General features: G+C 47.1%; 1 protein-coding gene across 11 annotated transcripts in view; it reads left to right on the top strand.

The window, feature by feature from the left end:
- KIF21B (kinesin family member 21B) overlaps positions 1-15,437 on the top strand; it is a 74,521-nt gene that overhangs the window by 22,933 nt on the left and 36,151 nt on the right. For all 11 annotated transcript variants that reach the window (XM_072648238.1, XM_072648242.1, XM_072648241.1 and 8 more), the window contains exons 5-16: positions 1,581-1,730; positions 2,164-2,298; positions 2,694-2,861; positions 3,135-3,250; positions 4,030-4,225; positions 5,602-5,791; positions 8,549-8,612; positions 8,727-8,948; positions 9,736-9,817; positions 10,392-10,512; positions 12,268-12,459; positions 13,861-14,060. In XM_072648238.1, coding sequence (XP_072504339.1) covers positions 1,581-1,730; positions 2,164-2,298; positions 2,694-2,861; positions 3,135-3,250; positions 4,030-4,225; positions 5,602-5,791; positions 8,549-8,612; positions 8,727-8,948; positions 9,736-9,817; positions 10,392-10,512; positions 12,268-12,459; positions 13,861-14,060 — 1,836 coding nt within the window. The remainder of the gene's footprint in view (positions 1-1,580; positions 1,731-2,163; positions 2,299-2,693; positions 2,862-3,134; positions 3,251-4,029; positions 4,226-5,601; positions 5,792-8,548; positions 8,613-8,726; positions 8,949-9,735; positions 9,818-10,391; positions 10,513-12,267; positions 12,460-13,860; positions 14,061-15,437) is intronic.

A 15,437-nucleotide genomic window follows, 5' to 3' on the forward strand; every position in this document is an offset into this window, starting at 1 on the left:
CTGCTTGCTGAAAGCTAAGGAAACCAGAGCAGGAAAACAACCCTGGCCCCCTTTGGTCCTTCTCCTCTCCCTAGGGGTAGCTAGTTAATTGCTCCTTCCTGGGTCTGCTCCTGTCTCCTAGGTGTCCTCAGACAAGAGTGTGGCTGCTTTGCCCCTCAGGGACCCCGGGCTCTTTTTCAAATTCAATGGATTTGTCTTCTGTTTCTCGTCTTTGCTTTTCCTTCTCCAACTCCGTTGCTAGGGAAATGTCCGGAGGGAGGGGAACCAGCAGCCCCTGGGAAGGCTGTACCAAGGACAGAGCCGCCAGTTGGGGTGCTGCCCTTGGGGTTGGAAAGGGTTACATGAGTCCAGGCTGTTTGTTTATAGGACAGACAGACCCAGGAGGATGGGGGCATTGACGGCACCCAAATCCTAGTCAGTTCTTTCCTGTTCCACTTCCCTTTCCTGCTTTGACATTTCCATCCCTTTGAAGAGCATCAAAGCTTCGGATGTCCAGGCTATCAGAGTTTCCAGAAGCAGGAACCCAGTGGCTGCGGCCCTCAGATGTCTGCTTCCTCATTCCCCTTCTCTTCTAGGGCCCATCTGTCCACCTTCTGAGGTCCTGGCTCCCAGATCCTCTCTGGGGAATGTCCTTACTCCTTAGCAGGTGGCACTTTCCCTGGTGGTGATTATAAAAAGAACTTACCCTGAAGTTTGAGGAACCTTCCAAGCTAGGTTGAACTCCTGTAGAAGGCAGGGCAATATAGGGTCCCTATAAAGAAGCAGATGCCTATCCAGGAGGTCAGGTCAGGAGTGGTCCCTTCTGTCTACTGCCATGCCTTGTAAACCCCAATTTCTCTTAGCTCTGATTTCCACCCCTATCCAGTCAAGTCCATGTGGAGAAGAGAACATGTCCCAATGTGCTCAGAGAGTATCTGAACTTTCGCCCCTGAGACTGAAGGGACAGGTGGCAGTGCATGCTAACTTTATTGAAAATAAAATTTTTTTTTCTTCCCTTCCTCTAGAGCTGTCCCTTAAGCCAAGAATAAGAGAGAGGAGAACACAAAAGCTCAATAAAACTAACGTAGAAAGTTTCATATGATGCCCCCACCTCTATAAAGAGGCATGAAGAGATGCATCCTTAGACGTTCACTTTGGGCCCAAGCTTGGTCCTTACATTTCCCAGATTTCAGATTTGATTGTTTTATGGTGGTTCTTTCCATTTACATCCTTGTAGGCACAACATATATTGTTCTCCTGGTCCTACTTGCTTCACTTTGCGTCAATCTAAATAAGTCTTCCCATAACTACTAAGTTCTGTATCTCTGAGCTCATTTCTACAAAATCAGCCCTGGCCAGGATTCTGACTTGAGTTGAGGACCCCACCCTATTCTGTAATCTGAATTGAGGCTGTTCTGAGGCCTCTGGATTCTCAGCCCTTTGGTCCTCTTGGGACTCCTGCCCCAGTAGGGCCCTGAGACAGTATTAGATGAGTACACAGTTTTATGGAAGAGAGAAGTCAGGGTGGGAAGGGTTCCTCCATTGACCTCTGGGGAATAACTCACCATTGCCTCCTCTTCCACTCTGATTCTTACATCTAGCTCTACAATGAGGAAATCCTTGACCTGTTTGATAGCACCCGAGATCCTGACTCCCGCCATCGAAAATCCAACATCAAGATCCACGAAGACGCCAATGGGGGCATCTATACCACCGGCGTCACCTCCCGCCTCATCAGTTCCCAAGAAGAGGTGAGAGTCTACTAGGGAGAGGCAGCTCAGTATCACAATGGATGAAGTGCTGGGGCTGTGTCAGGAAGACCTGAGTTCAGATCTAGCCTCAGATACATACCCTGGGCAGATCTCTCTGCCTCAGTTTTCTCATCTGTAAAATGGGGGTAATAATAGCTCCCACTTCCTAGGGTTGTTGTGAGAATCAAATGAGCTAATTATTTGTAAGATGTCCTGCAGATCCTAAAGCCCACATAAATGCTAGCTGTTTTTATTAGCTATTAGAAGAGAATGAGTTGCAAGACATCCGTGCTCCGAGGGCATGCTTGACTGGTGTAAGAATGGAAACAGGGGGGGCACTGTACAAAGTGTCTCTGCATCTCCTTCAGAGACATAGCTCCCTGGAAGGGCCCCTTCCCACGCCGTGCAACCTGTCCCTTCCCTCTCTCTGCAGTTGATCCAGTGTTTGAAGCAAGGTGCTCTGTCTCGGACCACAGCCAGCACTCAGATGAACGTGCAAAGTTCCCGCTCTCATGCCATCTTCACCATCCACCTGTGCCAGATGCGTGTCTGTGCCCGGCCTGAGCTGGTGAGCAGTCTTGAGAGAGATAGAAGGAGTAGGCAGAGGGGCCTGGCTGTGGGGAGGAGCATGGAGGAGTAGGGAAAGTGTGTTGGATTTGGGGTCAGGAGACCTGGGTTTGGATCCTAGCTCTGCCACACACTATCTGTGGGATCTTAGGTGAATCACTTCATTTGGCTGAGTTTCAGTTTCCTCCTGTGTAAATGAAGAGGGTTGGATGATGTGAAATCCATGATCTTACAGCCTTATTTGGCTTATACAAACCCTTTGATGTTTTGTCCTCTGTCCCCTCTGAATTTGCTAAGGGAGCATCTCCAGACATCCCAGGGAGCCTTGGCCCATGGAGGGTGGAGGCAGGGGGGTGGGAGGATTGGAGTTTTCAGTAATTCCCACTTCTTCCATAGGTGAATGGTGAGGTAGCCGGCCTTCCCGATGGGTCTACCCCCACTAACGAGTATGAGACACTCACAGCCAAGTTTCACTTCGTTGATTTGGCGGGCTCTGAACGGCTGAAACGGACTGGGGCCACGGGCGAGAGGGCCAAAGAGGGCATCTCTATCAACTGTGGCTTGGTATGAAAGCTCTTACTTTCACTGTCTGGCCTAGAGGCTGTAACTGTGACTAGAGCAGGATCTGAACCCTTAACTCCTTCCCTTGTGCCATATTTTTGTCTCTGTTTCCCTTATGTGTCTGTTTCTGTGATGTCCTCTTCTCTGACTTTGACTTTAATAGAGTCCCCCAGTCTTGGAGCTTGGGGGTGGCTGAGGACAGTGAAGATGGCAGGAATGCTAAGGGACATGGCTCCATGGGGTACCCTGCTGAAGACCAGCATCTCTTTCTTGCAGTTGGCCTTGGGTAACGTGATCAGTGCCCTGGGAGACCAGAGCAAGAAGGTGGTGCATGTGCCCTACCGGGACTCCAAGCTCACCCGACTCCTCCAGGACTCCCTCGGGGGTAACAGGTAACCAGAGCAACCGCTTCTGGGGAGAGGCTACTGTGCCCATTCACTGCCAGCTCCCATTCAGTACAGCGCAGTGTATTGAGCATGATTTGATTCTAACAAACCCTTGACCGGGAGTCAGAAAACCTGGGGTGTTAAATGATGACATCATTATTATTATTGCCTATTAATAATTATAATTAGAAATTATAGCTAACGTTGACAGAGTGCTTTAAGGTTTGCAGCATACTTTACATATATATCATCACATTCAAGCTTCACCTGTGAGGTAGGTGCTACTATCATTACCATTTAACAGAACAGGTAACTGAGGCATTAAGAGATTCAATGACTTGCCTAGGCTTACGTGACTAGTACCTGTCTGAAGTAGGATTCAGCCTCAATTGTTCCTGACATCAAGTCCAGCGTTCTGTTTCCCACACTGCTACGCTGCCTCGTTGTGTTTGTACGATGGAGACAATAGATCCTTTCCCTTTTCTAACTCACAAGGAGATTGTAAAGCTAAAACAAGATATTGAAACTAGAAATATAAGATTTTATTCTTATTTATTCCCTAGATCAATTTCTAAAAAAATAAACAAGCCAAAACAGCACTGACTCTATTAGTTAAGTAGATTGTAATCATATACTGTTGGAACAGAAATCTCGTGGTCATTTCATCCTGGAGTTTGTGCCAAGTGGCCTTCAGGTGGTATTGGGAAAGGACAAGACTTAGCCCCAATGTAATGTTTCCTATGGGGATGTCTTTCTCTGCCCCATCTCTTCTACATCCCTACCAGCCAGACAATTATGATTGCTTGTGTGAGCCCTTCGGACCGGGACTTTATGGAGACCCTGAATACCCTCAAGTATGCCAACCGGGCCCGCAACATTAAGAACAAGGTGGTTGTGAACCAAGATAAGACCAGCCAGCAGATCAGTGCTCTTCGGGCAGAGATTGCCCGCCTGCAGATGGAGCTGATGGAGTACAAGGCGGTGAGTGAGGGGGTACTCTTTGCCTAGTGACAGAATGGGCCCAGATTCTCTAGACTGGGCCCTGAGCATTTACCTTAACAGTGCCCATAACGGGCATATCCTGCTGCATCAGCCTGCTGTCTGTGGTTCTGCCTTCATTTCAAGGAGTGGTCTGCTGGGGACCACTTTCATCTGGCTTCTCAGCTTCTTCCTCACCTTTTCTTTCCTTCATTCATTGAATATTTATTGTATGCCGGCTACATGCAAGCAAGTTACAATGTTGGGGCTAGGGCACTACGCAAAGATTAACAGATGTGGTCTCTGCCCCCAAGGAGCTTCCTGTATGGTAGGAGACAGAAGATACGCATGAAAGTAACTCCATTGTGTGTGATTGGTGTTCTGAGTACGCCATGTCGCAGGAGTCCAGAAGCAAGTCCTTGTGTTTGGGGCATCGTCAATGCAGAACTAGAGGGGGTGTTAGAAGATGAGTCAGACTTGTAGATGGAGATGCATGAGGGACAAAGGTGGGTCAGGGTGACTAGACATTTCATGAGGAGGGAACAGATTGAAGAAAAACGAAAGAATATTGTGTGTCAGACTGGGAGTCCCATTAGACAGGCATGTTGAGGGTTTGTAGAGGATTAATAAGAGATAAGACTTGGAAGGGAAAGGGCCAGCTTATAAGAAGCCTTGAATACCAGGATAAAGAATTTTGCTTTTTGGGGGGGAGGAATGGGCTATAAGGAACCATATTGTTCAGTCATTTCAGTCAGTTATGTCCAACATTTTGTGAGTTTCAGGGGTTTTCTTGACAAAGATACTGGAGTGGTTTGCCATTTCCTCCTCCAGCTCATTTTACAGGTGAGGAAACCGAGGCAAACAGGGTTGAGTGACTTGCCCAGGTCACATAGTGTATAAGCGTCTGGGGCTGGATCTGAACTCAGGAAGATAAATCTTTCTTACCCCAGGCCTGGCACTCTATGCACTGTAGGTAGGCCCCTAATCAGGTGTTTAAAAAAAAATTTTTTTTTAATTTTTTTGTTATTTTGAACTTGACAAACCTGAATATTTCTATATTCAAAGAACATGTGTGTGTGTTTGTAAGTATGAAACCTTAAATCTCACTGTGTACAGCTGATTTTTTTCTTTTTAAAATATGTGGCACATTAGTTTCCATTTGTCTCTGTTGACTGCTAAGCTGCCTTCTGTCCTTTCCTGTGCATTTTTTTAGTTTTCAAAAAGGGAGAAAATATGGTCATAACTAGATTTTAAGTAGGTTAACCTGACAGTGGTGATCAAGGAGACTGTTTAGGAAGAAAAAGCAGTAATTCAAGTGAGAGAGTTGCTCCTCATGCCACATGCCTATATCTTCCTATCCACCCTCCTCCTCCTCCTAGGGTAAGCGAGTGATCGGGGAGGACGGCTCAGAGGGCTACAGTGACCTGTTCCGGGAGAACGCCATGCTGCAGAAAGAGAATGGCACACTGCGAATGCGGGTGAAAGCCATGCAGGAAGCCATTGATGCCATCAACAACCGAGTCACCCACCTCATGAGCCAGGAGGCCAACCTGCTCCTCGCAAAGGCTGGTAAGTGCCGGGGAAGTGGACCTGCCTGCCCTCCCTAGTCACTTTGTATTTACTATCCCTATACTTCTAGGTGGACTTATCATGTCCCATGAGAGAATATAAGCAGAGGGTCTTTCCTTTTTGGTCTTTGCATCCCTAGTACCTACCCCTGTGTTCAGAATATAGTAGGTGCTTGTTGATTCAATAATTGGAGAGATTTTCCCATTCCCAGTTGGCATTGTCTATCCAAGAGCACCTAGATCCCCTGTTCTTTCCCTCTGCCCCTGCAGTAGCGGGTTAGTCTGGTCTAAACAGCAAAAACACTTCTGGTCACCACTCTAGTGCCCAATGCCTAGCCCTTGGCAGACCCTGAGAACCTCAGATGCCCAATAGTCTGGCTCCAGCTTACCATTCAGACTTATTTCATACGTCTCTCCTTTATACATTCTCTCTTCCAGTCAAATATCCTTTCTTTCCCCCAATCTCAACACCCCATCTTCTGCCATTGAACCTTATTTTCACAGTTTCTTCCACATGCTTGGGGTACACTCCTCTCACCTCCACCTTCCCCGTTCCATAGGATTCAAGGATCAGCTTGTGTCAACTTCTGTGGGTTCCCCTTAATTCTTAATGGTCTCTCCCTGCTGAAATTTTTATATGTATGTATGTATGTATATATACATGCATACAAAATACACATATATTATACATAATATACATATAATTATGTGTATAATTTTATATATTGTATATAATTTGAGCAGAGAGAGAGTATGTGGTGTATATGGAAATATATTATTTTCATATGCATACACACACACACACATATATATATATGAACATGAATATATATATGACTTCGTTGTTGGTTTTTGTCTCCAGCACCTAGCACAATGCCTGGTATATCCTTAATAGATAGTTCAATGGATTGAATGGGACGTAGGTTTCTGTACACCACGTGTTTAGACTTCCAGAGCAGATCTACAACAGGCAAATGGCTGCAGATTGAGAGACTTTGGGCTCTAGTCCTATCTCCCTTCCCAATCAGCTGTCCAGCCTTGGACAAGTCACTCAGCTATTCAGTGCTTGTGTCTTCATTTTGTAAAATGGAGATACTGACCTCCCCCATGTGTCTCACTGGGTGGTTCTGAGAATCAAACAAAATAATGTTTGTTGAAGTGCTTTCTAAAGTTCAAGATGACATGAATGTGACTACCTGGGTCCCACTTGGGGGTTTCTGAGTCTGGCACAGGTTCTTAGATGCAGAAGGGCACTCAGAGACCACCTGTGGCCATCATCTGCCTATACCTGGGCAGGAATCCCTTCTCTAGGATCCTCAATAAGTGATCAGTCCGCCTCTGCAGACCTCCAGCGAGGAGAGCCCCCACCTTCACAGGCAGCCCAGTCCACTCTGGGACAGCACTTATTTTTAGGAATTTTTCCTTCACCATGTTGCTGCCCAACTCCTGCCCACTGTCCCTTGTTCTGGTCCCCTCTCCCTGCCCTCCCCTAGGAAAAAGTAGAACAAATCCAGGCCCCTTCCCACTCAACAGGCTTTCATATCCTTGGAGACAGCAATCATGTTCCCCTTCAGTCTTTTCTTTTTGCAGGCTAAACAGAGTTCCAAAGGATTGGGTTTGAAAGGGATCTCAGAGGCCATCAAGTCCAAGCTATGCCTGAAAAAGGGTCTCCTTTACAACATACCCCTGACAGCCGGACAGCCAGTGTTTTCTTAAAGACCTCAAGTGAGGAAAAGCATTCCAGTTTGCTCCTTAGATGGGCTGACCTTCAGTGGCCTCATGTGCTGATTAGACAAAGTGCAATGCCCAAGGCTGACTCTAGTATGACTAGGGAAATATACAGTAGTGACTTTCCTCTTAATCAACCCTGGACTTGTTGGGGTTTTTTTTTTTTGCTTTGTTTTTTTTTCCTCTCTTTATATCTCCATTGCCAAGCAGTGCCTGGCATCTAGTAGGTGCTTAATAAAATTCTTGTTGACTTGTTGATGACCTGATTCTCACTGCAAACTTAGCTTCTAGTCACGGTTACTGTGTGAGCAGCAATGCCTTTCCCCATCTTTGGATAATGCACCTGTTGTGTTATCACACCGTTTGGTGTTAATAGCTTTGGTCATGGAAACCTAAGACCCTCAGGTGTATGCTAGCCTACATTTACTAGCCTTTAAGAAGGGGAAGGTAAGCACTTATTTATAACACAACAAATTATTAATTCTTCTTTAACTATAAATAAACAAGTTGTGTATTGCCAAGTAGAACAAAGAATAGAAAGGAAAAAACCATCTAAGGTATATTAAGTTGCTTTTTAATTTTTAATTATCCCATCCATAGGTTTCTTTGAGAATTTTCCTATTTTGTGACCCTATTTCAGTATATTTTCTGCTAATGACAGCCCAGGTCCCAGTGGTTAAGTCCCATCTTCTTTGTGGCTTTTATGGAACCATAACATCTCATCCAATTCTTTGAGATTGACCTCATCTCATTCTTGTTTCTCATAGCAGCTGGCATATGACAGCTCAAGGCTTTCCTCTCTCCTTCCCTTCTGTTTCTTTTCTTTCTTCTACAGTGGAGGCATATAATGTCTCGGTGTCTGCCCTACTTGTATCTTGGCCCACTTAGCCTATCTCTGCATGAATCGCCAAAATTCACCCTTTTTTAGGTGCCACTGTATATGTTAAATAACAGTGACGTATCCCACAGAGTTATTGTTGCTGGAATTGTTACCATTATCATGAGACCTCTTTTTTCTGTTCCCCTCCAGGAGATGGCAATGAGGCCATTGGTACTCTAATACAGAACTATATCCGAGAGATAGAAGAGCTTCGGTGAGCACCAAGGATGGGGAGGATGCAGGGTGACGAGGCTGGGACTCTGGCAATGGTAGGTCTAAGAGACAAGACTTCTGGCTGACCTCATTTCCCCACCCTCTTCCACTTCAGAACAAAGCTTCTAGAGAGTGAAGCGATGAATGAGTCTCTCCGCCGCACACTCTCCCGGACCTCAGGGCGGCCTTCCTACTCCATGGGTGGTTCCCAAACCCAGGGAAGTTTGCTGAGCAGCCCTTCAATTTCCATGGAAGCAGAGGCCTCTGAGGTGATCCGCAAGGCCAAGCAGGACCTGGAACGGCTAAAGAAAAAGGAGACCAGGCAACGAAGAAAAAGGTGAAGGAGAGAAGCTACCCCACACTCACACCATCTGACAGTAGCATTGGTGGGAGGTGAGGGGTAGATGGAAGACCAGAATGGGGTCTGTTCTTTCATAGAGATAGGACTCCCTCCCCTTGAGGTGTCCACCCCTTCTTGGATCTGGGTCTGAGGAGAGGGAGACTAATAGAGGGCTGATTACTAAGATCCATCTCTGTACCACCCCAGGTCAACTCCCTGGTGACATCATGCACAATGGCACGAGTCCCTAGAAATCTCTTTCCCAGTGGCCTGCTATCTTGAGGAGTTAGTCAACCACTTGTGGGCAAAGGTTGCCTCACCCTGTCTCATGATCTTTGGTGTGGAGGAAAACAGAGACTAATTAGAGTCTATTTTGGGATAGTTGGGTTAAAATTTAAAAACCAACTCTGCTTGGAAATGGAGGAGATTGCTGGCTGACCTCACCACCGTGTCTCCTACACTTTAGGGTGACATCATCCCATCTCCCAACCTCAGATGGGGATGTTTCCCTACCATTTCCCACTTCCTTCTTCACTGTGACCCCTACCTCCCTGGAGCAGGAGCATGGAGTAGCGAATAAAGTGCTGAACCTGGAGCTAGAGAGAGCTGGGTTCACATCTCATCTCTGGTATTAGACTAGTATGTTACTATGGGCGAGTTACTTAATATACCTGAGCTTCACTCTCCTCCACCATAACGAGGAGGTTGGATGAAATGACCTTTAAGATTCTGTGAGGCAGATTTTACTAACCTGACCCTACCCCCATCTCTTTCTTGTGGGCAGCCCGGAGAAGGAGGCGTTTAAAAAGAGGGCAAAGCTACATCAGGAGAATGGAGAAGAGACAGACGAGAATGAGGCCGAGGAGGTAAGGGCCTGTCCCTTCCCATGTACACTTTGACTCACACCCCTGCCTGGGGTTCCTCTAGGCATCAGTCTCAGTAATAAGGAGTGGAGGAGAACCATCCACAAAAGTGCCTACAGTATTCCCAACTCCATTCAGAGCCAAGTAACTCTCCCCTCCTTGAATTAGACTCACTGGGCCCCCTAAAGATAGAATGGTGAGTTGCCAGGTTGATGCATTTGCCCCGTCCTGCAATCTTACCCCAAAGAAAGGACTCCATATGTGCAAAAAGGGCCCCTTGGAAGCAGCTACAGTTTTTTAGGACAGGGGAGGGGTCACAGGGTTCCAGTTGCGGTGCTGTGTTTCCACCCTTTCTGCCCTGTTTCCCTACTGATTGCTCATACATGCATGCAAACCTACATACATGTAGACAGACACGTGAGCATATTCCCATCCCTCAGTACTCTGAGTCTCGGGGTACCACTCCCTTTGTGGTCTGGTCCCTTGGGAGCTCACCTAGTCCTTTATGGGGAAGTTTCCTGGCCCCTGGGAGGAACACATGGCTGGGGAGGGCCCCATCATGGTGCTCTATGCCCAGGAGGAAGAGGAGGATCGGGATGAAAGCGGTTGTGAGGAAGAGGAAGGACGGGAAGATGAAGATGAAGATTCAGGCAGTGAGGAGAGCCTGGTGGACTCAGACTCAGATCCTGAGGAGAAGGGTGAGTTGACCCCCCCAGGGCTGGAAATAGGAAGGACTGTGGGAAGATTGTAAAGATTATGGATTTAGAACTGTATGGACCTTCAGAGGCCACTGGTGCTTGGATGTGCCAAGACGGGGAGCTCAGCCTTCCCGTTCCTGGAAGTGAAGGCTAAAGAACCCCTCATTGCCCCCTGGGAGTCTTCCTTACTCCTCAAGAGGAAATGAGGTAGAGAGCCATACCTGGCCTTGTGGAGGAGGACCATAGTCAGGAAGTAAGCTTTTATTAAGCACCTACTGTGGGCCTGGTTGAGAAGAGGGTGTCACTACATTATGATGGGCTTTGAACACCAAACGGGATTTTGTATTTGACCCTGGATATGGTAGAGAGCCCCTGGAGTCTATTAAGTGAGGGTGTGACACAATCAAAGCTACATATAATATTTGTGGCTGAATAGATGGTGGACTGAAGTAGGAGAGACTTGTGGTGGGCAGACCCATTAGCAGGATCATAGATCATAGATTTAAGGTCCCTTCCAAGTCGAACCCCCTTGTTTTACAGATGAGGGACTGAATCTGAGAGTGACTTGCCCAGGGACACACAACCAGTAAGTGTCTGATGCAGGATCTGAACTCAGGTCTAGACTCCAAGTCATGGACTTAATTCATTCTTCCCCCAGCTGTCTCAAAGGTAGATGTCAGGAGCAGGATTTAAGCCTATGCCTCCATGCTAGACCTAAATGAAGTTTCACAGGTGACCTTGTGCTATGTTAAGTTAGTGTAAAGAAATCTAGACCCCAGGATCATCTTTGTGGCAGGGATGAGGAGTAGTTGGCAGAGAAGGGGGATGGGGACGTGGTCAGGTGGTACAACTGGGTGGAAACTTGCTGAGTTAGATGTAAGTATTATGCTCAACCCAGAGCTAAACGTCAAGACCATCTTCCTTGGGATGGGTTTCGTTTTTTATTTCTTTTTGATATAAAAACTACCTCCCAGCAAATACCCACTGTCCCACCCCACACATCCCTGTGTGAATTCCTGGGAGTTCTTACCCAGGTATTGTCCTAAAGACAGAGGAGGAGAAGGGGAAGTTTATCTAATAGCCCCTGACTTCTCTTCACACAAATCGCTCCTCCCCAACCACAGAGATGGCGTCTGTTCTGGGTCTCCTGAATCAAAGGGACCTTCAGGTTCAAGGCTAAAATCTGATGATTACAGTAAAGGAGTATCCAGTCAGCTTCCTGTAGAATGAGTGCTCCCAGTGTCCTAGGATCTCAGCGTCCAGCCTTCCTGACATTCCTGACAGAGGGCCACCTAGCCCTGGACTCACTGGTTATGGAGCATGGCTAGAAGAACCAAGTCAACTTCATGACCCCCATTCCTAAAGGCCGGGTCTGCCCTGTTAGACTAGAGAGGAAGGTCCGCAGGACAGCACTCCTTTGGACTGACTTATTTCCATCAAGATCTTTCTTACTCAGCATTCATTGCTGCCCCTCGGAAGGTCCCTACATTCCTAATAATAGCTAACATTCACATAGCATTTTCAAGGTCTGTAGAGGTCTTTACAAAGATTTCACTTCATCTTCACAACAACCCAGGGAGGTAGGTGCTATTACTATTCTCATTTTACAGATGAAGAAACTGAGGCAGACAGGAAGTGTCTGAGGCCAGAGTTGAACTCAGGTTTTCCTGACCTCTTTCCACTGTGCCAATCTCTTTCGTCTCTCCCTCTCCTCTCCTCCCCATTCCCCCACGCCCCCATGTTCCTCACCCACAGAGGTGAACTTCCAAGCCGACCTGGCTGACCTGACTTGTGAGATTGAGATCAAACAGAAGCTGATTGATGAACTGGAGAATAGCCAGCGCCGGCTGCAGACGCTGAAGCACCAGTACGAGGAAAAGCTGATCCTGTTACAGAACAAGATCCGGGACACGCAGCTTGAGCGGGACCGGGTGCTCCAGAATCTCAGTACGTACACGTGTGTGTATGTGTGTGTGTGTGTGTGCGCGCACGCATATTTACACATTTACACATGCAGTTATTTATACACATATACACTTATACACACATACATATACATGCTTACATAATACAGATACACTTACACATATATCCACAATACACATACATAATATACTTGTACACAAATACACACACTTATACACAAGCTCACACTTTACAATATGCTTACACACATATATACACTTATACAGAAAAGCACACACTTCCATGTATACTCTCTTAAATACATATATAATACTTCCCCATACATAAATACAGCACACACACACATGTGCACATACACACATACACACACATCCCCCACCTATTTCCCACATAAGGTGCATTTTAGTCACTACACACTAACACTTCACATTAGGGAGCTAGTGACTGGGGAGGGGGAGCTCCCCAGTGTGTTCCCACCCCCTTTTCTCATATTCCACATAGAGCTCTATGAGGGAAGGGGAGGGAACACGCATGTATAGAGCACCTACTATGTGCCAAGCAGTGCCCTGAGTACTTTACAGTTATGATCTCATTTGATCCTCACAACTGCCCTGCGAGGAAAGTGCTGCTGTGATCCCCGTTTTAAGTTGGAGAAACTGAGGCAAACATACATCAGGTGACTTGCCCAGGGTCACACAGCTGAGAACGGTTTTGAACTTGGGACTTTTTGACTGCAGGTCTAACAAGACTCTTACCTACTGAGTCACTAAGCTGTTAGAGTACCTTAGTTATCTGGCTAGTCCTATTTGAGAAAAGCATCTACTGTGTGTTAGGCCTTGTTCTAAATACATGCTGGGATAATGAAAATATCTTGCACGTTCCCTAGCATGCTCAGATTTCAGGTAGCTGGCCAGCTACATGTGAGAGGACCAGGAAGGAGGGATAAGGGTGGAGTAGTGTTAGGTGGGTTCTGTATAGAAGAATGGGCCCAGTCCAGGGGTACCAATTCACTGGCTACAACTCCTGAGGGATGAGGCGCATATACACTGGTAACCAGACTGACACTCCTTAAGGGTCTGAGCAGGTGGATGACAGGGTCCAGGGTTTGTGTGTATGTATGCATGCATGTGTGTATTATGATATGTATATGAATGAATGTGTATTCATCAGTGTGTATGTGTACACATGTATACATATATGTGTACACACATATGTACACATGTGTACATATGTGTGTGTACATGCGTATAGATGTTTATGCAGGGGGGATGAAGTGACTGACTTAACCAATTCCCTCAGCCAGTTAATAACAGCCCAAAACCATGCCTCGGTCGTGCCTCCATCACACCACCCTGCCTTTGCCCTGAGCCCCTGGGGTCTAGTTCTGATGTCTCAGCCCCTGCATCCTCTTTCCCGCCCCAGGCACCATGGAGTGCTACACAGAAGAGAAGGCCAACAAGATCAAGGCGGATTACGAGAAGCGTCTGCGGGAGATGAATCGGGATCTTCAGAAGTTGCAGGCAGCCCAGAAGGAGCATGCTCGGCTGCTCAAGAACCAGTCCCGTTATGAGAGGGAACTGAAGAAACTTCAGGCCGAGGTGGCAGAGATGAAGAAGGCCAAGGTAACTGGAGGGCACAGGGAACAAGGGGGGATGCACCTTAAATGGAAGCTGGGAATAGCAAAGGGAGCGTATTCCCTGCTGGTTTGCATTTCACCAGAATATTATTTGTCTAATCATTTAATTACCCCCAAATTTCTGACCTTTCCTTTGGGTTCCTACTGTGGGAGGCTGGGCTGGGCTGGGCTGGGTTGGTCCAGCCTGGAGAGATGACTACTGAGGCTCTGGGGCCAATGGTCGCCCCAGTCTTTGGAGCCGAACAATCCTGGGGTGACTGTGGCTTAGGGGGTTACTCATTGTCTCTTGCTGTAATGAGAGGTCTCCTCTCTGAAGAAGGCTTCGCTTCAGTTTCAAAGGGCCCTGGGCCCTGGTGTGTTTTGTGGGCTCTTACTCTCCTTCTGACTTGGCTCATGCCTTCTAACTGATCTTAGGCACCAGCTCCTCTGTAATTTCTGTCTCCTATTTGTTTATCTTTGACTGTTGGCTCTTCTTCCTACCTGCCCTACTCAGCCCCCATTCTGAGACTGGGTCTGCTTAGTTGAATGAGGCTGAAAATACATGGCTTTGAACCCTCTACTGATGGGCATAGGAGCTTTGATCTGTGTTTCTGACCTGGGCCAGTTACCCCTCCTTAGGCAGCCTCCCTTAGCATCCTGGTGTGGGAACTTGGTGAGGACATCCAATTGGCTCAGCTCCCTGCAGCTCAGAATTCCTGAGCCCAAGCAATCCACCAGCCTCAGCCCCAGCCTCCTCAGTGTCCTTCTGTTGTTCCTTTGCCTTGTCTTGCAGCAGGGTCTTCTCTCTCAGGGTCTGACAGCTTTCTCCAGCAAAACGTGGGGGTCTTTGAATTAACAGCAACTCTTTTCCTCAATGGTCCTTCAGAACACATCTGCATAAGCCTTATGATGTATTTGAATGGGGACTGCCACACTCAGATTTCTCCTTTGTAGCTGATGACATCATGATTGATAATATTAATGACTGTGTACAGGCAGGTGTTCCCAGTGCACCACTAGTTCCTCTCTGGTGGCCAGCCTGGAATGGACAATGATACAGTTTTCCATCAGGGCCTAAGATACCAGGGATGAATTCTCCTGGTTCAAGCAACTAGCTGCTTTTGAGATACACAGCAGCTTTACCACCTTGTCAAAGAATGTGATGAAACAAGCCTAAAAGAAGCCAGGCAGATACTTCCACAGTGGCCAGGCAGATACCTCCACAGTGGAGACTTCTGTCCAGGCTTCTTTCACCTGTCACTACTATCCTCTCTTCTGTCATGGTAGTGGATGGCCTTTGAGCCTGACTTACAGATATATAGATGGGTTCCAATGACAGGGAACACTGTCTATATTCTAGACACCAAAGAAAGTCTTCAATAGT

Source organism: Notamacropus eugenii, chromosome 2 (genome assembly GCF_028372415.1).
Source record: "Notamacropus eugenii isolate mMacEug1 chromosome 2, mMacEug1.pri_v2, whole genome shotgun sequence".
NCBI classification, from domain to species: domain Eukaryota; kingdom Metazoa; phylum Chordata; class Mammalia; order Diprotodontia; family Macropodidae; genus Notamacropus; species Notamacropus eugenii.